At 44.4% G+C, this 27332-nt stretch overlaps 6 protein-coding genes across 7 annotated transcripts; 2 read left to right on the forward strand and 4 right to left on the reverse strand.

Moving 5' to 3' along the window:
• Positions 1-1486: 1486 nt before the first annotated feature.
• Positions 1487-27332, forward strand: LOC110500520 (perforin-1). Of its 2 annotated transcripts, none has more exons than XM_021577926.3 (7): positions 1487-2071; positions 23036-23403; positions 23643-23806; positions 25038-25227; positions 25428-25597; positions 25735-26158; positions 26376-27332. In XM_021577926.3, exons 2-7 carry the CDS (start codon positions 23140-23142, stop codon positions 26835-26837), a joined length of 1674 nt encoding a protein of 557 aa, XP_021433601.3. In that variant the 5' UTR covers positions 1487-2071; positions 23036-23139; the 3' UTR covers positions 26838-27332. The 2 variants fall into 2 exon arrangements, with proteins under 2 accessions (XP_021433601.3, XP_021433600.3); XM_021577925.3 differs by lacking the exon at positions 1487-2071 and adding an exon at positions 21760-21893.
• ufsp1 (UFM1-specific peptidase 1) lies at positions 2306-3823 on the forward strand. The gene has a single exon (XM_021577931.3). The coding sequence runs from the start codon at positions 2689-2691 to the stop codon at positions 3454-3456; it is 768 nt and encodes a 255-aa protein (XP_021433606.3). The 5' UTR covers positions 2306-2688; the 3' UTR covers positions 3457-3823.
• On the reverse strand, positions 6840-9785 carry si:dkey-85k7.10 (endonuclease domain-containing 1 protein). The gene is made up of 3 exons (XM_021577929.3): positions 8162-9785; positions 7502-7708; positions 6840-7371 (listed from the first exon to the last, which is right to left on the reverse strand). The coding sequence occupies exons 1-3, from the start codon at positions 8486-8488 to the stop codon at positions 6994-6996; spliced, it is 912 nt and encodes a 303-aa protein (XP_021433604.2). The 5' UTR covers positions 8489-9785; the 3' UTR covers positions 6840-6993.
• LOC110500524 (endonuclease domain-containing 1 protein) lies at positions 14183-16542 on the reverse strand. Its single transcript, XM_036956513.2, has 4 exons — positions 16126-16542; positions 15451-15651; positions 14934-15206; positions 14183-14656 (listed from the first exon to the last, which is right to left on the reverse strand). Exons 1-4 carry the CDS (start codon positions 16417-16419, stop codon positions 14540-14542), a joined length of 885 nt encoding a protein of 294 aa, XP_036812408.2. The 5' UTR covers positions 16420-16542; the 3' UTR covers positions 14183-14539.
• On the reverse strand, positions 17408-19292 carry LOC110500521 (endonuclease domain-containing 1 protein-like). The gene is made up of 2 exons (XM_021577928.3): positions 18675-19292; positions 17408-18134 (listed from the first exon to the last, which is right to left on the reverse strand). The coding sequence occupies exons 1-2, from the start codon at positions 19122-19124 to the stop codon at positions 17553-17555; spliced, it is 1032 nt and encodes a 343-aa protein (XP_021433603.3). The 5' UTR covers positions 19125-19292; the 3' UTR covers positions 17408-17552.
• Positions 19381-21424, reverse strand: LOC149973226 (endonuclease domain-containing 1 protein-like). The gene is made up of 3 exons (XM_090214615.1): positions 20961-21424; positions 20448-20651; positions 19381-20141 (listed from the first exon to the last, which is right to left on the reverse strand). The coding sequence occupies exons 1-3, from the start codon at positions 21258-21260 to the stop codon at positions 19737-19739; spliced, it is 909 nt and encodes a 302-aa protein (XP_090070741.1). The 5' UTR covers positions 21261-21424; the 3' UTR covers positions 19381-19736.

The raw sequence follows: 27332 nt of genomic DNA on the forward strand, positions 1-27332 counted from the left end.
ACCCACGTGTGTTTGACAACAACAGAAAATTACATATGGTGACGCGTTGTACCAAAATTAACGAATGTCGGGAATCAACGAAATTGCGCATTAGATTTATGAATTATCGGTATGGATGAGCCTAGTATGTTGATTTTTGTTGCTTACGTCATTCTATTTTCTTAAACAGTACGTTATCAGTAGTATGTAGTACGATTAGAACACAGTATGCAGTTTTAGTAAGTAGTTGGCGAGACATATTTCAGACTCTCAGTTGTTTGGTCCTAAATATAAATGACATGGTAATTTTATGAAGTGGTAATACGTGGTGTAGATTCATAATTCCATCTTCAACTGTAAAATAGCGAAAATAAATTAGGTTTGTGCTATGGTGTCATTGGTTGTGAGCTCATATCCTAGCACTTAGTAAGTTTCACCATTCATGATGCGTAGAGAGAAGTGTAGCAGCCCCATGGCACTGATGGTGGAGGTCATAGGCAGCCATGTTGAATCAGTGGCTCCCCACTCACGTTGTTTCCTAAGAAACAAAAGCTGTGAAACATAATAAATATTTGTCTCCTTAATGACCATCTGAGAGTGGGCTACAAAGTGGACTATAAAAGTCATGTTTTTTTCTGTGGTTTGCTATGTGTGCCATTTTCTCAAATAGAATGTACCCAAAAATATATAATTCACTACATTCATGCCACTCAGGACTCACTTCTTATAGTGGCACTCGATGGGTATGACGGTTTTAACCCTTCTGACTATCAGGCTGCCACTGACGGTGGGGAGAGAACACATGCCAATAGAGAACACCAGTTTGTTGGAGTACATCAGCCATACCCCATTTACCTGCAGGGGGTGAAGAAGCATTGGCTAAAGGCCTACAACATCCTATAACTTCATATGTTTTGACAATTTAAAGAATGCATTGTCACTTAAATTGCCTACATACAGACAGAAACGTATTTGTCATTGACCATTAAAGACAGCCAAAAGAATAGTGAGACAGACCAAACTTTCTCATATAAAAGCTGACAATATTTAATGTGTTATTTTTGTTTTTTCATTGCTACACTAGGCTACTTAATCTGGACTCACTGCCACAGTCCTGGGCTGGGTTTTCCAAAAGCATCATAGCACTAAAATCCTCTTTCGTTTCAATAGAATTAAGACTATTTTAGTGCTAGGATACTTTTCGGGAAACCCTGGCCAGACCAATTCAGATGTCGACGCCATCTAATGAAACGGGTGCACAGGACAAATGTGAGGGTCAAATGTTCCAATTGTGGTGGGGATCGTGATCCTTAGTTCCTGGAGTGCCCTGTAAGGGTGAATGAAATTGAGGTTAGAGTGGTCAATCGAATCTCCTATGCGGAGGCCATTAAAATAATTGAGAAAACAAGTGATGCCAGTGAAGATATGGTAGTGGATGTACCACAGCCAGTAGTAAATGTTTACTGCAAGACAAATATACCACGTGCATTAAAAAGGTGGCTTTTGTTGCGTTCCTTGCCACAGTTATAAACTGTACAGCAAGTCTCGGAGAAGTCGAAGAAACTGGACATTCTTGTGGCTGCGGCAGAAACGTTTTTGGGACTCAGGGATTTTACATCTGAAGACTTGCAAGGGGTAATGGTAAGGGAAGACCCACCCCACAGGTTCCCCTTGAGCCTGTGTAGGGATCAGATGTTTGATTTATTTTTGGTAGTTCCGTTATTTTCTGTTTCCATCACGCATCGTAGATGGCAGGATGCACATTTGCGATCGCAAATATACCACAGAAGAATGTGAGGTTGCGAAAACAATGCCTCTCTCTTTTCGAAGAATGATCTATTCACTGTATCCTAATTTTTCCTTTGGCACCTTCATTTCATATAATTGTACTTTTAGCCAGTCTATATCCCAATGTATTTCTGATTTTAGAGGACTTCGGATACAAAATTGAGACATATTCTGTTTCAAAGAAAAGCTGACCCAACAACAAAATGTATTGGTAGAGGGAGGAATCTCGAGACGACCGTTGGAATATATATATTTTTTTTTTTGAGGTCATCGTCAGTCATTATCTTCTCCACACGCGCACAAGGTAGGGAGATCACCATCAAAGAACAATGTCATTTTTAGTAACAAAAACATCTGGTCGACTGTGAAAACGGTAAGACTGAGAAGTGTTAATTACTGCAATGCGTAATATCATACGGAATTTGACAGTTTATGTGGTACAGACTAGATTGATCATCCAGGCAGGATCACTGACAGCCAGCTGTCAATCAATCATGTACAGGTGCCCGACTGTGCGCGTGATGCAAAAGAAGGGGGAGGTGTTAGGGAAGGGGGACAATATATGTTTAAAATATTGAGAATGTGTAATCCATAAAATAGTGACCAATAACAAGCGCCTACGCCGCTTCAGAAAATGTTTCCCACCAAGCCCAGATAGGAACTCATTCGTAAATTTTTGCGGATAGAGGGAACTATTTCAGCGAAGAACTGAGTCGCAGTTCTGACCAGACTAAAAAACTCCACGTATGTTTTTCCCTGTACATCGAATAATATTCAAGGTAAATGAAACAGGAAAACCGAGTAACAAAATTGCACTTCTACCTGGATTTTTAAGGTTTAGATTGAAGAAGAAAATGGCGTGCATCATGGAATGACAGCAGAATTTCCACATTGACAAGGGGTCTCAAGGATTGAAGACACATGGCTAATCTAGAGGAAAACATTTCTGAGCGGATTGACTGGGGTGAAAAGGCAGTGGTGGGAGAAAAACACAAAGGCACAGAGCGTAATGCAGATTGGACAGGGACTCTGCTGAATAATGCACACATTGGACTTCCTAGCCCAGCACCAGATGTTGTCAAATGCTCCCTAATATCTGGGGAGTGTCTCTACTTCCACTATGGGTGTGATGGTCAGGACGACAGGGGCTGGGGCTGTGGCTACCGCACCTTACAGACCATGGCCTCTTGGCTGTGCCAGAGTTGGGCCCCACCACCACCTAAGGGCAAATGCAGACCCCCACCCAGCCTCCCCGAAATCCAGCACGCCCTGGTCGCAATGGGGGACAAGCTTGCCATGTTCGCTGGCTCTCGCGAGTGGATAGGGACGTTTGAGGCGGCCCTGGTCCTGGACTACTACTATGACGTCCCCTGTAAGGTTGTCCACGTGCGGGGTGGAGGGGTAGAACTAGAGAGAGCTGCTGAGGAGCTCCACCAGCACTTCCAGAGCCAGGGGTCTCCTGTCATGATGGGAGGCGACCGGGACAACTCCTCCAAGGGGATCCTGGGTGTGTGCACTCGGCCTGGGGGCCAGGGGAGCTACCTGCTGGTGATGGACCCTCACTACTATGGGCCCAGACTGGAGATGACGTCGGTGCAGGGGCTGGGGTGGGTGTCGTGGAAAAAAGTAGGGTCACTGGATCATAGCTCTTTCTATAACTTGTGTCTGCCTCAGACTTCCCGGAAATGAAACGGACAAGGACAGATCAGTGGGAAAAGAAGCGTTTTCGTAAACTCAGGCAGCCCAATTCTGATCTTTTTTTCCACTAATTGCAGCCAGATAGAATTCTTGTAAAGACTTAATTGGATAATCGCTTTATTAAATGTCTAATTATCTGAGAAAATATTTTAAAAATAATACGTATTTGAAAGAGAACATCTGTTATGATCCACAAATAAAGATATGTTAAATATATTTCTACTGTCCTGTACAGCAGTAGGGACTGGTAGTGTATGAGTATAACGCTATTGCCCTCTTGTGGATAAATGCAGACTTCATATGGTGTGAGGACATTACCATAGAAAAAAAATCACTAGTTCTGTGTAGGGTTGCAAAATTCCTGGGGCCTCATTTATCAATCGTGCATACGTGCAAATCTGTGCGTAAACCCAAGTGTGATTAATCAATATGAATGTTTCCTTCAGAGTGTGCTCAACTCTACCGAAACTTCTGTCACAAACTGTTGTGTTACATTACGTAGCAAATGTGCCTACTCTGGTCTTGGCATGTACTCTCTAGCCAACAGCTCACATATACAGTGCAGGTAGACTGTGAGGGTTGTCTAGTCTACATGAGATTATTATGGATAAGAGAGAGAATATTGTATTTGTCAAACATCAATCAAGCATTGATCATCATTTCACCAGAATAAGATTCTCAATATTTTTTGGAAAGGAGCATCAACTAGGGATGCATGATATACAGTTGAAGTCGGAAGTTTACATACACCTTAGCCAAATACATTTAAACTCAGTTTTTCACAATTCCTGACATTTAATCCTAGTAAAAATTCCCTGTTTTAGGTCGTTTAGGATCACCACTTTATTTTAAGAATGTAAAATGTCAGAATAATAGTAAAGAGTGATTTATTTCAGCTTTCATTTCTTTCATCACATCCCCAGTGGGTCAGAAGTTTACATACACTCAATTCGTATTTGGTAGCATTGCATTTAAATTGTTTAACTTGGGTCAAATGTCTTGGGTAGCCTTCCACAAGCTTCCCATAATAAGTTGGGTGAATTTTGTCCCATTCCTCCTGACAGCTGGTGTAACTGAGGTTTGTAGGCCTCCTTGCTCGCACATGCTTTTCAGTTCTGCCCACAAATTTTCTACAGGATTGAGGTCAGGGCTTTGTGATGGCCACTCCAATACCTTGACTTTGTTGTCCTTAAGCCATTTTGCCACAACTTTGGAAGTATGCTTGGTGTCATTGTCCATTTGGAAGACCCATTTGCGACCAAGCTTTATCTTCCTGAGAGATGTTTGAGATGTTGCTTTAATATATCCACATAATTTTCCTACCTCATGATGCCATCTATTTTGTTAAGTGTACCAGTCCCTCCTGCAGCAAACCCCCCACAACATGATGCTGCCACCCCTGTGTTTCACGGTTGGGATGGTGTTCTTCGGCTTGCAAGCCTCCCCCTTTACCCTCCAAACATAACGATGGTCATTATGGCTAAACAGTTCTATTTTTGTTTTATCAGACATTTCTCCAAAAAGTACGATCTTTGTCCCCAGTTTTATGGCGGTTTTGGAGTCCTCTTCCTTGCTGAGCAGCCTTTCAGGTTATGTCGATATAGGACTTGTTTTACTGTGGATATAGATACTTTTGTACCTGTTTCCTCCATCTTCACAAGGTCCTTTGCTGGTGTTCTGTGATTGATTTGCACTTTTCGCAAGTACGTTCATCTCTAGGAGACAGAACACATCTCCTTCCTGAGCGATATGACGGCTGCGTGGTACTTGCACACTATTGTTTGTACAGATGAACGTGGTACCTTCAGGTGTTTGGAAATTGCTCCCAAGGATAACCCAGACTTGTGGAGGTCTACATTTTTTTCTGAGGTCTTGGCTGATTTCTTTTGATTTTCCCATGATGTCAAGCACTGAGTTTGAAGGTAGGCCTTGAAATACATCTACAGGTACACCTCCAATTGACTCATGTCAATTATCAGAAGCATTTAAAGCCATGACATAATTTTCTGGAATTATCCAAGCTGTTTAAAGGCACAGTCAACAGAGTGAATGAATGAAGCCAGACGTACCAATGTGTCGGAGGAAACACCTGGCAACCTTGGCGCACTGTCCTCGGCCCGCCACAGGAGTCGCTGGTGAGACAAGGACATCCCTACCGGCCAAGCCTTCCCTAACCCGGACAACGCTAGGCCAATTGTGCGTCGCCCCACGGACCTCCCGGTCGCGGCCGGTTATGACAGAGCCTGGGCGCAAACCCAGAGTCTCTGATGGCACAGCTGGCGCTGCAGTACAGTGCCCTTAACCACTGCGTCACCCGGGAGGCCCTCATTTGCATTATTCTTAGCAATGATCTTGTGAGTAAGTATTGTTGTTCGCCTATTGAAATTGAACTTCAGTTTGAATTTTTTTATTTTCGTAGCTTTTATGGGTTGCACTGTTGTATTTCATAGTATGACGTTGTATAGTCCCCACAGGCTTTAAAAGGATGATTTTGACCATATATGGTTAATTAGGGGCGTTTCAAAATGCAAATAGCCAACGTCATGCACGATCACTGAGTCTGAGAACAATTGGTATTTATCAATGGTTATCTCCTACTGGTGTGCATATGAGGCTCGTAGGATTGTTTGATAAATCACACTTTTTCTTTGCCAACTAAAATGGTCAATTTAATTCGTAAGTAGCATTTGAGAATAGTGTGTACGTAATAGTGATAAATGAGGCCCCTGGAACTTTCAATAAATTCCCTGGTTTTCCCGAAATCCCAGTCCCCGGAATCAGGATGGAATAAGCAGGAAATCAGGGATCCTCCAACCGGGATTTCTGGAAAACCAATATTATCATTTTTACGTTCCAGGGAATTTTGCAACCCTAGTTCTGTGGCAGTAAATAAACCTTTAAAAGATGACTACAAGCCTGGTGAATATAATTCCGGAATGTGAACACAGTAATTATCCAACATGAATTCTTATGGATTCACTTCATCTCGTACCAGATAATCAACATCCTTCTATAATGTTCAGTGCAGTCTGTCTCTGCAGTAGAGAATATAAGCCCGGCAAGTTCTCCTTGATTCAAATCACTCTGACTTGTTCTTGTTACCCAGAGGCCAACATGCAAATGAAGCTTCTGATCAAAGAGCAGACATTGGGTTTTAAATAGGACATGATTATTTTACATGGAGAAGGGTTTTACCACCCAAATGCTGTTATGTCTATAATCTCAAAAGGCTCTGAGTCTGACTGCACATTTTAGGAGCAGTGTCTGCATGAAAGTGAGATTAGTTTTCTTACAAAAAGCTGTTTCTTGAACTAGGGGTTAGGCCTACACTTCACAATAGTTGTTATAAATTGAATGGACAATGTAGGCGGAACAAGGTTTGAAAGATCATCTTTATTGCTTGTAAGCAACAACTCACCCACAGGCTACATTCATATTTTCAGAATCTACTCGATACAGAAAGTAGATGACAATGTAGAGGTGACATTGAGGCTGGCATGATTGCAATCACTATCACAAGGTTGCTCACTATGAGTCAGGCACACAGTCGTTGTAGAAGATCTGGAAGTTCTTGTCCACGTCCATCCTTCCCCTGAGGAACTTCTCCAGGTTCTTCACCGGAACCTCCACCAGGTGGTTGTTGACACGGTCATTCAGCCCGTAGGCCCCGAACGCCGGGAACTTGTACCGCAGGAAGTAGGGCGCGTTCTGGTCGTAGTCGGTGCAGCAGTAGGCCGACCACATGTACTCGGGAATGGCCACGCGGTCCAGGTTGTCACGGCGGATCATGTTCCCAGAGGTTGTGACCCCGGTGATCACGTAAGCTTTGCCGCGGCAGTAGTTGTTGAGGCGCTTACGGATGAGGTCCTCGTGCTCGGCCCAGGGCCCGATATTGAACTCACGGATCTGGGGCAAAAAGAAAGATCATTCCTGTTATTTCCCCATACTTCTTCTTCTTCCACCCTCCCCTACGCTTAAACAGTGTAAGGTAGACACACCAAACTAACTATTATATGTGCAGACTGAACCAACTTACCTGGGGCACCACGTTGGTCAGTGTGTAGGTGGAGGCCTTGTCCAGGGGATCAGCCTGGTGCTCGTCGGGGTTGAGATGCCCTCTCTCGTACTGGACCACGTCAGCATAGTCCTCCAGCACCGCCTGGCTGTCCTCAAAGTTCATGTGCATGTGGGAGGAGGACTGGGGGAACGGCTCCATGTTGCTACTGCCCTTCTCTGATGCCAACTAAGGACGGACGGAGGGTGGCGGGGGAGTGAGGGGGTAGAGGATACAGACGGACGGAGAAGGGGGGGGGGGAATAGAGCCAGAGGGGGAGAGGGAATTTTGATGAAGAAATTATGATGAATTTAATTTGCATATGCACAATACTGCTGCCTACATGAACAGATTACAACAATGTCCTATTGTAACACCAATTCACACAGCCCGTGATGCAGCTAATATTAAACTCCTAATTTTGCCTAGAGCAGCAATATTGTCCTCACAGCTCGGCAAGCTTTACCTACTAGTGTATGGATGTCAGTCATCTGCATCCATGAGAGAACCTTTATCAAAACATGTTTTGAAATTACATAATGGGGATGCTGACTCGCTATATTGGAGCATATAAACATTTCTGGCCTATGTTCAAAGGTGAAATCCAACACACACACACTACATACACACACAATATTCTACCTGTGGCTCAAACATCCAGGGGAAGTCTACCCTCTTCTCGCCATCGGACTTCTTGAAGGTATAGGCCGAGTAGACAGGGATGTGTTTGTGGGGGTCGTAGAGGGTGACGAAGCGGGGCTTGTCCTCGTAGCGCTGGCAGAGCTTCTTCAGGGAGTTACCGAGGAGGTAGCCCCGAGGTGGGGTTCCCATGTACAGGGAGTCCTTACAGCGCTCCACATGGTTAAAGTCCTCCACCACCCCGGCCTGGGACTCTCGCACACAGCCCAGTATCAGCAGGACCGCCAGGGACAGAGAAGAGTAGATGGATAAGTGTTTCACGGTGACCATGTTAGCTACTCAGTCTCGCTCTCGAACTGATCTTGTTTAGTTGTCTTGTTTGCCTCCCTCTGTGTCGGCATGTGTTCCCCTCGCTCCCTCTGCCCTTCACACACTACTGTTGCTACTTCGTGCGTGAGATTCCTGTCTCTCCCTTCACTCTTTCCCGTGGTAGTCTATAACTCTCTGTACAGTCTCAACTCTCTCATGAAGGGATACTCAGTGGGTCGACCCATCTCGACTTCCCATTGTCAAGTCTATTTCCATATATTCAAAGTGGCGAGGCGGCCGTAGCAAAGTGAAGAGCCTCAGTTAATGTTATCAATGTTCAACTTTCTTAGATTACCCAGGAATAGTCCCAGCTAAAGCATGACGCATTGGATAGATGTCTTATACTTGGTAATATGAAAACACAGGCTCTGTTAGGTCCTGAAAGGCTGTGTTTTTTGTTATGTATCTCATGCTGTTTTCTCTGTAAAAAGGGACCCAAGGTCACCTGTGTCCATCAGTGCAGAACGTAGTCGGAGCTGATTGTGATCTCTCCACTGTAGACTGCCTCTCATCCTCTGAAGTGGAGAGATGCAAAGTGTGTGTGTGTGTGTAGATCTGTGGCTAGTCTTATCTGCTTATCCTCTCATGTAAAGACTGAGGTGTGAGCAGAATAAGGCTTTGTGCAGAGGTAGATTGGAAATGAAACTTCAGGAAGGCTCTGAAACAAAATGGAGGCCTAGCTGTGCCGTGGCAATTTCCCTTCAGACTTCTTGTGGATTCATTGATTTTCACTGGAATGAGTATGATGGGTTTCCAGTGAAGAAGTATGTGGAGGTACAGAAAAACAACATTCCATCCAGGAATTTCAGTGAAATCAGTAGCAACGACTTTGTTTTTATTTCTACTCATTATTATTGGTGGAACCTGTCTGAATAGTTACTGTTTCACTCAGTTTCTGTTGAATATGGGAGTTGTTTAACACCCAGAGGTCGCATGACACCCCTTCCGCACAGCAGCTGAATATTGCGCTGAATAAAAAGCGTTGCTAATGTGTTAGTCATATCATAGCACGCGTTTATATATAGTACATCTGTTGTATGTCAGAAGAAGTGAGTCATCCAACTGTTCGGTGAACTTTTCAATCAGACGTACAGTGCCTTCAGAAAATATTCAGACCCCTTGACTTTTACCACATTTGTTTGTGTTACAGGCTGAATTTAAAATGGTTTAAATTGAGATTTTGTGTCACTGGCCTATACACAATACCCCATACAGTCAAAGTGGTTTTGTTTTTTGACATTTCAAAAAAATATATATAAAAAAATTAAAAGCTAAAATGTCTTGAGTCAATAAGTTATGGCAAGCCTAAATACGTTCAGGAGTAAACATTTTCTTAACAGTCACATAGTAAGTTACATGGACTCACTCTGTGCAGTAATAGTGTTTAACATAATTTTTGAATGACTACCTCATCTCTGTTTTTAAAAATTTATTTTACCTTTATAGGCAAGTCAGTGAAGAACAAATTCTTATTTTCAATGATGGCCTAGGAACAGTGGGTTAACTGCCTTGTTCAGGGGCAGAACGACAGATTTTTACCTTGTCAGCTCAGGGATTCGATCTTGCAACCTTCCTGTTACTCGTCCAAGTCTCTAACTAGGCTACCTGCCGCTCTCCACACATACCATTATCTTTAAGGTGCCTCAGTCAAGCAGTGAATTTCGAACACAGATTCAACCACAAAGACCAGGGAGGTTTTCCAATGCCTCGTAAAGAAGGGCACCTATTGGTAGATGGGTAAAAAAAATAAGCCGACATTAAATATCCCTTTAAGCATGGTGGAGGTATTAATTACACTTTGGATGGTGTATCAATACACCGAGTCACTACAAAGATACAAGTGTCCTTCCCAACTCAGTTGCCGGAGAGGAAAAAAACTGCTCAGGAATTTCACCATGAGGCCAATGGTGACCTTAAAACAGTTACAGAGTTTAATGGCTGTGATAGGAGAAAACTGAGGATAGATCAACAACATTGTAGTTACTCCACAATAATAACCTAATTGGCAGAGTGAAAATAAGGAAGCCTCTACAGAATAAAAAAATATTCCAAAACATGCATTCTGTTTGCAACAAGGCACTAAAGTAAAACTGCAAAAAATGTGGCAAAGTAATTCACTTTTTGTCCTGAATACAACACATTACTGTGTACCACTCTCCATATTTTCAAGCGTAGTGATGGCTGCATCATGTTATGGGTATGCTTGTAATTGACTAGGGAGTTTTTCAGGTTAAAAAATAAACTGAATGGAGTTAAGCACAGGCAAACTCCTAGAGGAAAACCTGCTTCTGTCTGCTTTCCACCAGACATTGGGAGATGAATACACCATTCAGCAGGACAATAACCTAAAACACAAGGCCAAATCTACATTTCCCTGGAGTTGCTTACCAAGAAGAGAGTAAATGTTCCTGAGTGGCAGAGTTATAGTTTTGACTTGAAAATCTATGGAAAGACCTGAAAAAGGTGTTCTAGCAATGATAAACAACTAATTTGACAGAGTTTGAAAAGTTTTGAAAAGAATCATGGGCAAATGCTGCACATTCCAGGCATGGAAAGCTCTTAGGGACTTACCCAAAAAGACTCACAGCTGTAATAGCTGCCAATAGGTGCTTCTACAAAGTATTGACTCAGGGGTGTGAAAACTTATGTAAATGAGATACAGTGGGGCAAAAAAGTATTTAGTCAGCCACCAATTGTGCAAGTTCTCCCACTTAAAAAGATGAGAGAGGCCTGTAATTTTCATCATAGGTACACTTCCACTATGACAGACAAAATGAGAAGAAAAAAAATCCAGAAAATGACAGAGGTCAAACGTTTTCTGCAAGTCTTCACAAGGTTTTCAAACACTGTTGCTGGTATTCCATTCCTCCATGCAGATCTCCTCTAGAGCAGTGATGTTTTGGGGCTGTTGCTGGGCAACAATGGACTTTCAACTCCCTCCAAAGATTTTCTATGGGGTTGAGATCTGGAGACTGGCTAGGCCACTCCAGGACCTTGAAATGCTTCTTACGAAGCCACTCCTTCGTTGCCCGGTCGGTGTGTTTGGGATCATTGTCATGCTGAAAGACCCAGCCACGTTTCATCTTCAATGCCCTTCCTGATGGAAGGAGGTTTTCACTCAAAATCTCACGATACATGGCCCCATTCATTCTTTCCTTTACACGGATCAGTCGTCCTGGTCCCGTTGCAGAAAAACAGCCCCAAAGCATGATGTTTCCACCCCCATGCTTCACAGTAGGTATGGTGTTCTTTGGCTGCAACTCAGCATTATTTGTCCTCCAAATACGACGAGTTGAGTTTTTACCAAAAAGTTATATTTTGGTTTCATCTGACCATATGACATTCTCCCAATCTTCTTCTGGATCATCCAAATGCTCTCTAGCAAACTTCAGACGGGCCTGGACATGTACTGGCTTAAGCAGGGGGACACGTCTGGCACTGCAGGATTTGAGTCCCTGGCGGCGTAGTGTGTTACTGATGGTAGGCTTTGTTACTTTGGTCCCAGCTCTCTGCAGGTCATTCACTAGGTCCCCCCGTGTGGTTCTGGGATTTTTGCTCACCGTTCTTGTGATCATTTTGACCCCACGGGGTGAGATCTTGCGTGGAGCCCCAGATCGAGGGAGATTATCAGTGGTCTTGTATGTCTTCCATTTCCTAATAATTGCTCCCACAGTTGATTTCTTCAAACCAAGCTGCTTACCTATTGCAGATTCAGTCTTCCCAGCCTGGTGCAGGTCAACAATTTTGTTTCTGGTGTCCTTTGACAGCTCTTTGGTATTGGCCATAGTGGAGTTTGGAGTGTGACTGTTTGAGGTTGTGGACAGGTGTCTTTTATACTGATAACAAGTTCAAACAGGTGCCATTAATACAGGCAACGAGTGGAGGACAGAGGAGCCTCTTAAAGAAGTTACAGGTCTGTGAGAGCCAGAAATCTTGCATGTTTGTAGGTGACCAAATACCTATTTTCCACCATAATTTGCAAACAAATTCATTAAAAATCCTACAATGTGATTTTCTGGATTTCTTTTCTCATTTTGTCTGTCATAGTTGAAGTGTACCTATGATGAAAATTACAGGCCTCTCTCATCTTTTTAAGTGGGAGAACTTGCACAATTGGTGGCTGACTAAATACTTTTTTGCCCCACTGTATCTGTATTTCATTTTGAATACATTTGCTAACATTTCTAAAAAACATGTTTTCACTTTGTCATTATGGGGTGTTGCGTGTAGATGGGTGAGAAAAAACAGCGATGTAATCCATTTGGAATTCAGGCTGTAACACAACAAAATTTGGAATAAGTCAAGGGGTTATGAATCCATTCTGAAGGCACTGTAAATCACATCTGAAGCTATAGACATACAGTGAGTTTCTCCAGCAGACAGGATTTCAAGCAAATACGAAGCTACTGAGGACATGTTTAGCCTCTCAGTTGTTTGTTAAAATTATTGTTTCCTTTCTTTTCACAATGGGGGTATTTTGGTGAAATTGTTGAAATTCCTGTCTTTTTTTGAAAAGCACAGGCTGGGATTTTATGGATATGTTCTGTTAAGCATAGTTATATTTTAACATACCGCATGTTATGTATCTAACTCTGGCAGTATTTAATACATATTATTTAGCAGTCTTTGTTTAGGAAATAAGTCAAAGGCTATGAATAATTTCTGAAGACACTGTAGGAACATTATCCAGCATGATTTACATGATCTTTGAGGAGGAAAAAAACATAAATCCAACCATGAGTTTTGTCAATCAAGAGCAGCAATTTAAGAAGACTACTAGAGTTAACTTGTTTCCATTGCAGGAAGTGTAAATAAAATGTAAGGAGTTTTGGGGAGGCAAAGGCCCACAGTGAGAGCAGAGGTGTGTTTGGCAGGGCATTAAGTTCTGGAACCTTCAGATAGAAAATCTCTGGAACTCCTCCAGCTTCTTTATGGTCAACTCCAGGACCTGGTGGATGAGTGAACGAACAGAGGAAGAGATGGATGAATGAACGAGTGAGTGAAGGAACTATATTTTTTATTTGCGCGTCAATTCGTTGTTAGCAACCCATCCCTTACAGGATTATTTGACACATTTTCACAAAAGTAATATTCTGTATGTAATATAATAGTCAAATAACTAGATTTACCTCGTTGAAGGCGTAGTAGGTGAAGTCTGGAAACCTAGCTGTGCCATGAGGATTTTACTTCACAGGCTGGATTGTCACTTGAGTTAGTAGGCTTCCAGTAAATAAGATTGTGGATCACAGGAGGTTGGTGGCATCTTAATTGGGGAGGATGGGCTCGTGGTAATGGCTGGAGCGGAATTAGTGGAATGGTATCAAATAAATCAAACGCATGGTTTCCATGTGTTGGATGCCATTCCATTTGCTCCGTCCCAGACATTATTATGAGCCGTCCTCCCCTCAGCAGCTTCCTGTGCTGTGGACGTATAGGAAAACAACATTCCATCCAGGAACTTCAGTGACACAAGTAGCAGCGACTTTTGCTATTTGTAAGACCTGTTTGAACAGTTGTTTTACACATTTCCTGTTGAAAACCACAGGAGGGTAGTGGAAGGTGTTAAAACATCTGCCTGTGGGGATGTCAACCACATTCTCATATCTCATATTCTAGAGTAGAGCACAACCAACCATAGGACTAAACCACAACCTCTATTGTCATGTTGTACTTTATTTGAGCTGTTATGTTATTTTCTTCACAGGTCACATGACACCCCTCCCACGCACAAACTGAATGTTGCTCTGAATAAGAACCTTGCTAATGCCACGTTATAGGTCATAAGGTGGGTGAACTTTATGTAACCAGACACAGATGGAAACATCATTTTGGCCAACGTGATCTTTGCAGAAAGTATTTGGAGAGGGGGAAAAAAACATGAATCAATCTATCAATAACAGCAATTGAAGAAGACTGCTATATTGTTGACTACTTGTTTCCATTGCAGGAAGTGTAAATTAAATGTAAGGTCTTGGGGTTTGGGGAGGCAAGTCCACTGAGAGACCAGGGGACCTAATGCAGAGCAAAGGCAGGCGGGACACAGTCGTCCACAAAGATCTGGAAGTTCTTGTCCACGAAGGTGGACCTCTGGAGGAACTCCTCCAGTTTCTTGATGGACAGCTCCAGGACCTGTTGGATGAATGAACGAACGGAACAAAAGTGATGAATGAATAAATGAACAAACAAATTCATATTTCTATTTACGTGTCAAGTCCCCTTTCGGGACCCATCTCTTGCGGGGTTATTGTATGTGATATAACAGTATATGAGAGTAGACGACACTAAGCCATCGCCCAAGACCTGCCAGATTGCTACATTAGTTTTGTTTGTTTTTACAGCGTCTTTGAGATTCTCTTTGTAATGAAAGGCACTATATAAAATACATCTATAGTTATTCTAGATTTACCTGGTTGTTTTCCTTCTCATTGAGGGCGTAGTGGGCGAACGCCGGAAACTTGTAGCGCTCATCGTACGGCGCGTTGTGGTCGTAGTCGGTACAGCAGTAGGCCGACCACAGGTACGTCGGGACCGCCACGCGGTCAATGTTATGGCGCCGGATCATGTTCCCTGAGGTGGTGATTCCGGTGACAACGTAGGCGGTGCCGTGGCAGTAGTTGTTGAGGCGCTTACGGATCACGTGCTCCTGCTCTTTCCAGGTGCCCGCGCTGAACTCTCTGACCTTAAAGGCAGTGTTACTTCATACATAGGTGCCTCTGTTTATTGGTTGCTAAAAGCTGGTGTCGGTATTTTACTTTGGTATGAAATTATTTCTGACTGGGATTTTAATTTCATTTATTTAAAAAAAAATGTATCTCAGTATTTAGTAAAGTATCTCAGTCCATTACCCCACTGTTATTTTTTTGTTCAATACATAATGTGACAGTACAATTTTAAGTGAAGAACTTGAAAACAAAATGGCGGACCTGGGGCACCACGTTGGTCAGAGTGTAGGTGGAGGCCTTGTCGTCTGGGTCGGCTTGGTGCTCGTCAGGATTGAGGTGGCCACGCTCGTAGAGGACGGCGTTGGTGTAGTCGTCCAGGATGGCCTGGGCGTCCTCAAAGTTCCTGTGCATGTAGCCGCGCGGGAACGGCTGCATCTCCCTGGTGTCAGAAACTGTGGACAGCTGGGTGGGAGACAAGCAAACAAACAATGAGAGAGCATGAAGGAGTGATAAATAGTGTCGTAGATATGGATTATGAGATTAATGAATAGGCTACGTTTTGAAACGCTTGCTCGCTGTAAAAAGGAAACTTTATGATCATTCAAATATTAGCCTATGAAAGGATGTGCAGCAGTCTGTAATTTTCATGATGACCATAGAGTATTGGCTTTGTGTTATTGAATTACATTTAAATGATATAAAGAGTGAAGCTAGCGCTACATTCTTTCAAAAGCGATGGCAAAAACATACCTTATGATATACTAGTGAGAGCCAATCAATACGCATGAATCCACTGGACTGGCATTACAGTGCCTGCACCGCAAATGGCACCCTATTCCCTATGTAGTGCACTACCTTTGTCAAAAGTAGTGGACTAAATAGGGGATAGGTAGCCTTTTGGGATGCACCTATTGACTTGAAATGTCTCCAGGTTACCTGTGGCTCGTACATCCAGGGCACGTCCACCCTTTTCTCCCCGTCGGAGCGTTTGAAGGTGTAGGCGGAGTAGATGGGGACGTGGTTGGCCGTGTCGTACAGCGTGACGTAGCGCGGCTTGTTGTTGTAGCGCTGGCAGATCTTCTGGAGCGAGTGGTCCTCCAGGCCCACGGGTGGCGTCCCCATGTACAGGAACTCCCTGCACTCTGGAGAGAGCTCCTTCTCCACCGTTCCCTGGACATCCGTCATCGCCATGGTGACCAGGAGGAAGGCCTGTGCCCAGAGTGGGGCCATGGTGACTTAGCTAGTCTGTCTTTCTGTCTCTCTTGGTTCCCCCTCAGTCTTTCTGTCCCTCTCAGTACTTGTGTGTGTTTCTGTACCTGCCCTGAGTTCTTGGTGCCGACAGTTCTGAATGAGAGGTACACCTGTGTGTCAGCATTAGCGCTCCCTAATCTGGGCTCATTATGCAAAGCCATGCACACCTTCTATCAGCTGACTTTAGCCGCCTATCATTGACAACCTGAGTTCTATTGAAATAAAGATATCATTGCTAGCTTGGTTCCAGATGTCTTTGTGCCGTATTGCCAATCCTTATCGTCTTTGGCATGACAACAACTATAGAAGTTGGCAATACAGCACAAAGAGACCTGGGACCAGGCTAGGCTATTGCCAAAACCTGATGGGTTTTGCTATTGGTGGCCCTGGTGGTATGGCTGGACTCCGCTGGCTTGAAACTTCTAGTGACTGATGACAGAAGACTGTCACTCCAGAAGGAGTGGTTCCTATCAAGTGTTTTTTTTTCTGAAGAGTACTAGAGAATTAGAACAGAAACCACACTCAGCTGAGCTCGCTCTGAGGTGACAAGTTCCTCTGTGTTTGTGGTTATACAGCATGTGGTAGGTTCAATCTCATCCTAGCAGACTCTGGTTACTGGACTCATAGATGATGGTCTTGTTATGCTGCGTGACATGTAACGTGTTGGCGACATGTGGGACTCAGGCAGTGACTTGTTGGGAAATCAAAGAGCCCTTGCAGCAAATTCGTATTTCCCTTTAAAGCGGAAACGAAGGTCCTGTACCTCAATGACATGAGTGAATTACTTTGAATGCGTCTGTCAACGACCCGTTTGTTAGTAAAGGTAATTGAAGTGTATTTGTCTGCACATGTGTGTATTGGGCATAGGATCAAATGATTGGTGAATGAAAACTCTCTTGATATGTGGGCTAATTTGGTGTTTTGTGGTATTAATATTGTCATGGATTAAATGAAGACAAACAATTAATTAAACGTAAATGTATAATGATAGCTTTATTGGTTAGTAATTTCACAAATATCACCATATCATTCATATTTTCAGTGGCAGGAACATCTCCCTCGATCTCTCTCTCTTTTAAAGATCGTCTCTTGACATTCACTCTCATAACCGTTCACACTTCAGGGACACAGTTTCCATTGAACAGCTGAAAGTCCTGATCCACAGCCATCTCTTGATTCACCAACGCCTCCACGCTCTTCGTCGACGTCTCCGTGACCGCGTTATCTACCACGTCATTAAGCCCGTAGGCTGCATAAGTAGGGAACTTGTACCGGAGCTCATACGGCGCACTGAGATCAAAATCAGGACAGCAGTAGGCTGTCCACAGATGTTTGGGTACCCCCACCCGGTGAACGTTACCTCTCCGGATGGTGTTCCCAGTGGTGGTGACGCCACTGATGATGTAAGCCGTTCCACGACAATAGTTGTTGAGGCGTTTGCGGATGCCCTCCAGGTAGGGTAGCCAGTGGTGGTGGAGGAACTCCTTAGCCTGGGGAACCACGTTGGTCAGGGTGTAGGTCGAGGCCTTGTCCCCAGGACTGGCCTGGTGCTGGTCGGGATTCAGCTGGCCACGCTCGTAGACGACTGCGTCGGAGTAGTCGGCCAGCACCGCCTGGCTCTCCTCTAGGGCCAGGAGGCTGGAGGGAGAACCGGGGAAGGGCTGCATGTTACCCGTCCCAGAGCCACTGGACAGCTGGAGGAGAAAGGAGGAGATGAAGAGGGTTAGAGCAATGTCAGCGTGTGATTACACAGACAGAAAATAGGTACAACACAGTATATGAGCCAAGAGGAGAGCGAGAGAGGGGTAGAGTGCAACAAATCATTTCAGATAGAAAATGTGAACAGGAATATCGTTTTAATACTATGTAACAATGTGTATCTACTACCTAGACTTTGTCACAGGGAAAGCTGTTCATTGTGAGGGCAATTTCATTGTGCGTCATGCTTATCAAGACTAGTAAACCAGCAGGTCAGAGCACTAGAGGGAATGTTTTAATGTGCTCTACTGTCTACGTATCGCCTTAAAGCCCTATTGTCCCCACTGTAGCAGACGGTCTATTCTTTGAACGACTCACCGACTCCTCTTCTTCAGTTTGATTTGACCACAGACTTCAATAGAACAGACCATTGTGTCTCTATGACTTTGTCTGTGTAGACCATGGAGATGCTTGATCTCCACCAGAGAGACCTATCAGTATAGTTAGTAACAAACCAAAAAAGTCTAGGCCATTACCTGTGGTTCGTACATCCAGGGCAGACCTTCCCTGCTCTCACCATTGGAGCGTTTAAAGGTGTAGGCGGAGAAGAGGGGGATCCTGCCTGCTGGGTCGTACAGGGTGGCATAGCGCGCCTTGTCCCCGTAATGCTGGCAAACCTTCTGGAGGCCCTGAGTCCCCTGGAGGCCCCTTGGGGCCAGGCCCCTGTACAGGAACTGGCTGCATTCCCTGAAGGAGGAGTCCACGCTGGGGTTTACTGGGGGAGGTAGAGGAAGCAGGGCCAGGAGCACACAGGACAGCAACATAGTGAGGTGTGGATACATTATCCTGTCTGTCTGTACCTGCACCGGACGGTTAGTGTGGCTATGGACGAGAGAAGGAGAATGGGAGGAGGGAATAGGGAGGGAAGGAAGGATGGAGGGTAGGAGGTGAGATGAAGGAAGGGCTTCCAGAGTAGGTGATGTCATGATTTCTTCAGCAGGTCTGAGAACAGTGTTTTAGAACTGTAGAATAGAACTGGTGAGAACCATAAACCCACTGATAGTATGCAAAGAAGTGACTCTCATTCAGCCAGCGCTATCTGTGTGCAAGCATTGGGTTACCATGGACGTGTGGTTAGCTGCAGTGAGTCCTAGTCGACTCATGCACCATGCCGCCACCATTGTTTTTACACTGCACCGCGTATGTCCCATATTCCATGCAAATATTGGCTGTGAAACTACATTGAACAGAATCTTTTTTATTACGTTACAACATTACAGCTGTAGCTTACTATGGTACTTTCATTGAAGCAGTATACTGTAGTCCTGTCGGTTTAAATTGCATGCAGCACACTTTGTTCAGAGCGTTTCTATGAGGTGTGAAGAAAAGTGTTGCTTCATGATGTGGTTTCTCACACGTTTGAGACAGACGAGAGCTTTTTGTTGTATTTTTAGTTCAGTTGATTGATTGTGCATGCCAATTATTGACAGTTACTTTGTAAGAGTATAAAATGTGAATAAAATAAAAACGTCCTTCAATTGGTCAATTTACACTCCCATTACAGTAAAAAAAACGAAAACAGACACACACACAGAGGCCTATCTCTTCCTCTTCTTTTTGAAGGTGTTCTCTGACACACAGTCCTCGTAGAAGATAGCCAGATTACTATCCATGTCCGTTTGTTTCTTCAGAAAGCTCTCCAGTGTCTTTAAAGGCACCTCCATGACTCCATGGTCCTCCTGTTCATTCAGTGCATAGGCACCATAGCTAGGGAACATGAAACGCACCTCGTAGGGAGAGTTACGGTCGAACCGTGGGCAACAGTAAGCCAACCACACGTGTTTGGGGATCCCCATGCGGTCCTCGTTCCCCCGACGTATGGTCGCCCCGGAGACTGTCACCCCGGTTACCACGTAGGACTGCTTTCCGCGGCAGAAGTTATTGAGGCGGTGGCGCACGGTATCCAAATAGGAGCTCCAGGTCTCTTCCAGGAAGTCTGTGATCTGGTACCAGGACATTAGCTAACATTAACATAACATTCAATTCTAAATAGGATTATAAACTGGGTGGTTCGAGCCCTGAATGCTGATTGGCTGACAGCCGTGGTATATCAGACCGATTGACAAAACATTTATTTTTACTGCTCTAATTATGTTGGTAACCAGTTTTTAATAGCAAAAAGGAACCTCAGGGGTTTGTGGTATATGGCCAATATACCACACCCTCTCGGGCCTTCTTGCTTAATTATAACATGGTTTATAACGTCCCAAAACCATTCAAAAAACGTATTTGATAACAAAATGGCTGACCTGGGGTACCACGTTGGTCAGGGTGTAGGTGGAGGCCTTATCGTCTGGGTCAGCCTGGTGCTGGTCTGGGTTGAGCAGGCCTCGGGAGTACTCCACGGCGTCTGAGTAGTCCTCTAGCACCGCCTGGCTCTCCTGGATCAGAGGCTCCGGGTCATCACTAGGGGGCAGCACCTTCATGTTCCCACCCTCATTCCCAGACACCAGCTGTGGAGTGATTGGGGGGGGGGGGTGATGATTTAATGACAGGTAATATTATTTTTACAAACTGAGGTTTTTGAAAAGTTGAATTTAGATAGTAAGAGTGGTTAGATGACAATCATTCGTTTAGGTGGAGAAAAAGCAAGCCCTCATGACAAAGACAGGACCCCCAATGCATTGGCTCTTAAGTCATTAAGATGGGACTGTTATTGTAGGAGAATACTGCGGTATTGCATGAGAGTATCACAGTACGTTGCTGCTGAAGATCTCTCTCTACCTGCTGTGATGATGTGACACGATAACAGATCTCTCTACCTGTGGCTCGTACATCCAGGGCGTGTCCATCCTCTTCTTCCCGTCGTTCTTCTTAAAGGTGTAGGCTGAGTAGAGGGGCAGGCGACGGCTGCCGTCGTACAGGGTGGCGTAGCGCGCCTTGTCCCCGTAGCGCTGGCAGATCCTCTTGAGGCTGTCCCTGGTCCCGTCGATGCCTGTTGGTGCTGCCCTCATGTAGAAAAACTGTCTGCAGTCTCTAAAGCTGTCGGATACACTGGCACCAGACAGCCAGATCCCTGCCAACAGGAGGAGGGCCAGCAGGTAGACCCGCAATGGACGCATCTTAGCCTGGGTACAGACCCTACAACGGAGAGGGCGGTGGCAGTACTAGGAGGAATAGGGAAGGCTGTTTATACATCCAGGAGTAGAATACTGTAGGGTTCAACACCAGATGCAGTCCACACAGCACAGAGGGAGGTTGACTGCCAAAGCAAGGAAATGGCTCTGTATGCAAAGTGGCTATGCATAGGACTGATTTGATTGGATGCGTGGTTGGCTAATCATGGAGAGCAGGAGCACATGGGTGAGAGGACTTCAAAAGTAGTCTAGTGTTAAGTGGAATGAAACTTCTGGGCCTAATCTTGTTTTCTAGTGCCATGAGACATTCATCCATCTGTCTGCGAAGGGTTTCTCGTAAGTAAACATCCACTTTCACACCAACACACATTGCAACAGCTTGTGGTGGTATGCTGTGTATAGCCAAAGAAAACTACAGGCCCCGTCTATATAAACAAAGCCTTGACCGCAACAACAAAAATACATCCCACATAGTGATTCCTTCAGTCAGTTAGTCAGTCATCACACAGTCATCACACAGACATCACACAGACACAGACAGGTCAGGACGCTCCATTGTTCTAGGTGTTGATTTTCATCAACCTCATCATTACCAAGAGATTGTGATTGATATGTCAGGTAAGAGGTTACTCTATATCAGGTGTATTCAACCGGGGTTCCGTGGAGATACTGCAGGGGGTCCGCACATTTTTTTTCTAAAATTTAAAAAAAAAAATTATGAATATCGCTAGCAACAACAGAATAAACACATTTTGAATTACATACATACAGTAGAAACTATGATAATATATTCTTTCTAATGATGTCAACTTTATTTCTCAAACCCTAATATTGAGCAAATTGCACTAATTGGAGCTAATTACAGAGAAATGATAGTCAAAGTATCTGACATAGGCTATGAAAAAGCACCCGTTAATACTAGTCGCTGCAAGTGCAAAGGCAATGGTGCCGCGTTAGCGGAGACTGCATTCACGGTAAACGCTACATATATCGGCTCAATGGGAAATGACCTTTACATTTCTATCACACAACCTGTAGCACTTCAGCAATACAGATTGAATCATTTTTACCAAAACACATGGCTAACCTTTATTTAACCAGCTGATAGTAGTGAAAATGTGTTTGTAGTTACCTTTTTAGCTAGTAGACTATGTATTTTACACTTCCAATTATAATGTGAGTAGGTCCAAATAATACAAAGAAATCAAATCTATTCATTTTTAAATGTTGATTACTTATTGCTATTCAGCTGATAATACCATGGTGGGTGTCCCTGGGTCAGTGGTTTGCCTGGGTGGGGGTCCCTGGGTCAGCGGTTGGCCTGGGTGGGGGTCCCCGCTCTATAGTCATTCCAAAAGAAAACAATACTTTCCTTTCTTTTGTCGGTTTTTCCCTTTCCTAACTTTTTTTAGGGGAACAGCAGTCCAATCACCCTACGCCTTGTATTGTTTAATGGAGATTATTGCAGAGATGAAGTGAGTAGGGAGACAGATAAGAGATGTGCAGTTGAAGAAGTCGACTCCGGTAGCGAACGCCGGTCTCTCACGGAGGCATATGGACTCTTGAATTAACTGAGCTTTCGCGATACAAATCTCTGGCACATACAGTAACACTATTATGTGTTTCAGTCAAAATAGCACCACAATATCTTAACACTAGACTACTTTTGAAGTCTGAAAATGTCTGACAACTTTAGATTTTGGTTGAATATTAAAGAACACTCTATTGAATTGAATTTTCTACCTCCTCCTCCTCTCCAGGCATACAGACTACTCTGGTGACCCTGCTATGGCTGTGGGGATGGTGGCTGACCCCCGTTCTGCCCTCGTGCACCACGGGCCAGCCAGCAAGGTGCAAGGCTGCCATGTCAGCTCCTGGTACCAACCTGGCGGGCGAGGGTTTCAACATTGTCACCATGGAGCGCAAGCAGGCCTATGTTGTTGATGTGGACAACTGGAAGAGCCCAAATGGAGCCTGTACCCTCTGTGTTAACCCTTTCATGGAGGGCCAGACTCAGAGGCTGCCCGCAGCTGTGGTGGACTGGCGTCCCTTGCATCAGTGTCACATGAAGTTGTCCAGCATTGTCTTCGACTCCAGCGAGTCGTTTGTGAGCAGCAGCCAGACAGATGTAATACTACAGCTACTACTAATACGGCTACTACTTCTAATACTACATCTACTACTATAACAACTACTACTATAATTATAACTACTACTACTGAAAATAATAATTGATATATTAAGCATTTTATAATAAGACTAATAATATATAGAAATATTAATCAAATGTATAATACTACTAATAGAAATAAGAATCCCATTATGGGGTAAACTCACTTAATCCACCACCAATGTGTATATATATAGGTGGACGGCAGTTGGCAGATTGGTCTGGACGTTAATATCCCCAAAGCTAATGGGTCGGCCATGGTTGGGGGTACCCACTCCAGAGCTGCCAAGACGGTGATGAGCCAGTCCAAGAAGGACAAGTACAGCTTCATCAAACAGGATATACACTGCTCCTATTACAGGTTACCTATTACTTCTATGAATATAATAACTTCACTTGTATTAGAAAGTTCACCTTCCTTTATATAGCCAACACTGCCCTCTATAGGCTATAGTAAGGTATACACTAGATTATAATAGTTGTCAAATCAAATCAAATCAAATTTATTTATATAGCCCTTCGTACATCAGCTGATATCTCAAAGTGCTGTACAGAAACCCAGCCTAAAACCCCAAACAGCAAGCAATGCAGGTGTAGAAGCACGGTGGCTAGGAAAAACTCCCTAGAAAGGCCAAAACCTAGGAAGAAACCTAGAGAGGAACCAGGCTATGTGGGGTGGCCAGTCCTCTTCTGGCTGTGCCGGGTGGAGATTATAACAAAACATGGTCAAGATGTTCAAATGTTCATAAATGACCAGCATGGTCGAATAATAATAAGGCAGAATAGTTGAAACTGGAGCAGCAGCACAGTCAGGTGGACTGGGGACAGCAAGGAGTCATCATGTCAGGTATTCCTGGGGCATGGTCCTATGGCTCAGGTCCTCCGAGAGAGAGAAAGAAAGAGAGAATTAGAGAGAGCATATGTGGGATGGCCAGTCCTCTTCTGGCTGTGCCGGGTGGAGATTATAACAGAACATGGCCAAGATGTTCAAATGTTCATAAATGACCAGCATGGTCGAATAATAATAAGGCAGAACAGTTGAAACTGGAGCAGCAGCACAGCCAGGTGGACTGGGGACAGCAAGGAGTCATCATGTCAGGTAGTCCTGGGGCATGGTCCTAGGGCTCAGGTCCTCCGAGAGAGAGAAGGAGAGAATTAGAGAACGCACACTTAGATTCACACAGGACACCGAATAGGACAGGAGAAGTACTCCAGATATAACAAACTGACCCTAGCCCCCCGACACATAAACTACTGCAGCATAAATACTGGAGGCTGAGACAGGAGGGGTCAGGAGACACTGTGGCCCCATCCGAGGACACCCCCGGACAGGGCCAAACAGGAAGGATATAACCCCACACACTCTGGGGTGTTAAAGAATAGTTATTTTGCGATAGAATATCCTGTTTCAATTGTAACTACATAATGTATTGAATTAGACTTCTTGAAAATAGTCAAACTTCTATCCCCATAGATAGGTCTACTTTTAGGCAGGGACTTTGATGTACCCCTCAAAAAGGCCACAAAATAACAAAACCATTTACAGAAAGATAACAAAGTAGTCTATTCTCTATCTTGGGTTTCTTCCTCAGTTACCGCCTGATAGAGGACCCTCCCCTGCACCCCGAGTTCTCTCGCTCCCTGAGCATCCTGCCCCCCCTCTACACCGACCAGACCAAGGCTGACTACAATCGTTTCCTCGCGACCTTCGGTACCCACTATATCCGGAAGGTTAAACTGGGGGGGCGGGTGAAGGGCGTCACCTCACTACGCGTGTGCAAGGTAAGACTTCTCAAACTCTGCAAATGACATTCTCCTTATTATTGATAGTGGTATGCCTATTTGTGGTGTACAACTTAATGAAGATGCGTTCATGTATTTAGGCAGATTATATATAGTTGTTTTTAATTTGATTGTATGACATCACATTTGATTTAAGAGTCTGCATATGTACCAAGATGTTTTAATAAACCCAAACCTAGGCGGCCGTCAATGGTTACAACGAGAACGAGGTCAAGGACTGCCTGGAGGCCGAGGCCTCTGTCGCCACCAACTGCGGAACAGCCGAAGCCAATGCAGAGACAAAGTTCTGCAAGAGTGACCTCAAAAAACGGAACACCAGTGACACCTTCAGCAGTACCTTCAACGAGAGGTTTGATCGATTTCAGAAACGTTAGCGATTTTTGGTGGGATTAATGGGCATTATACAAGACTTATAAAAAACACACATTTCCAATAATGTCCTCATGTAAGGCAAAACATGACTGACGATAAACAACAAACAAACAGGTTTACCGAGGTGGTGGGGGGACAGACGGACGGAACGCCAGACCTGCTCTTCTCCAAGATTGGTGAAAACTCCAAGGCCTTTGCTGATTGGGCAAGTAGCCTGAAAACCATACCTGATATCATCAACTACTCTCTCCATCCTCTCCACCTATTGGTGAAAAAGGCCAGCAAGAGGGCGGGGCTGAAGAAGGCCGTGGAGGACTACATCCTGAAACACGCCCTGTTCAAGCACTGCTCTGGGAAGTGCAAGGGAAGCTCCAGGTCCAGTACCCATGACTCCTGTCAGTGTGTGTGCCAGACCAGTAAGGAGATGACCAGCCAATGCTGCCCGCAGGAGAAGGGCTTGGCTCACCTTACCGTCACCGTGAAGAAAGCCAGGGACCTCTGGGGAGACACCACCTCCCAGACCGACGGCTTTGTCAAGGTATTATTCATCTCTTTTATTTTAGAATTTTAATCGACTATGAAGTTTGTTTTCAAGTGCACTTTAAAGCTACAGTCTAGGATTTGACAAGGGTTACATCTCCCTAGCCCCATACCCGAGCTGCATACTAAAACAAGTGACGAGGACCTCGTTTTGTCGTTTTTCTAATCACATACTGTAGCTTTCAATAAAGTTTGATTTGGTTTGCTTCGTCAAGGTGCTCATGGGAAAAGACGTCAAGCAGACCAGGGTGATCCATAACAACGACAACCCCATGTGGAAGGAGGTCTTCAAATTTGGGACAGTCAAGCTCTCCCTGGCCAGCGAGCTCAAGTTCACTGTATACGATGAAGACAATTGGTCGAACGAACTCCTGGGGGAATGCAAAGTCCAGCCCGTCAAAGCTGGGATTCACGACGATATGTGTCCCATGAGTCACGGCAGCCTGTTCTACTCCTACAAGGTCGACTGCGCCCCAGGGCTTCGGGGCCACACCTGTGGGGAGTACGCCCCTTCCGGGATGAACTCTGACCTCTCTTACCTCTATACCTCCCGCAACGCCCTGAACATGACTCAGGAACTGCTGGCTCACATCCGGATGGGCCAGCCCCTAGGAGACCCGTTGACCTTCTTGGTGAAGCAGAGGGATAATGATCACCCTGCCCTCAGTGAGCCGTGATCAAAATATATGCCCTGTAAACCTTAGTCTGCCTATCTAACCTTAATGCATACCATTTCTAATCACTTGTTCTTTAAAAAAATATAAATGTAACCTTTATTTAACTAGGCAAGTCAGTTAAGAACAAATTCTTATTTAAAATGGCGGCCTACCGGGGAACAGTGGGTTGACTATCTTGTTCAGGGGCAGAACGACAGATTTTTACCTTGTCAGCTCTGGGATTCGATCCAGCAACCTTTCGTTACTGGCCCAACACTCTAACCACTAGGCTAGTTTAAAGATAGTGTGTTCAACATGCATATGACACACTGACATACATGCCTTCGTAAAGTATTCAGACCTTTCCACTTTTTCCAAATGTTGTTACGTTACGTTATTCTAAAATGTATTAAATAAAAACATCTCAGCAATCTACACACACTACCCCATAATGACAAAGCAAAAACAGGTTTTTTGAAATGTTTGCAAATGTATTAAATAAAAAACAGAAACACC

Source organism: Oncorhynchus mykiss, chromosome 21 (assembly GCF_057628025.1).
Source record: "Oncorhynchus mykiss isolate SJ-2025 chromosome 21, ASM5762802v1, whole genome shotgun sequence".
Taxonomy (NCBI): Eukaryota; Metazoa; Chordata; class Actinopteri; order Salmoniformes; family Salmonidae; genus Oncorhynchus; species Oncorhynchus mykiss.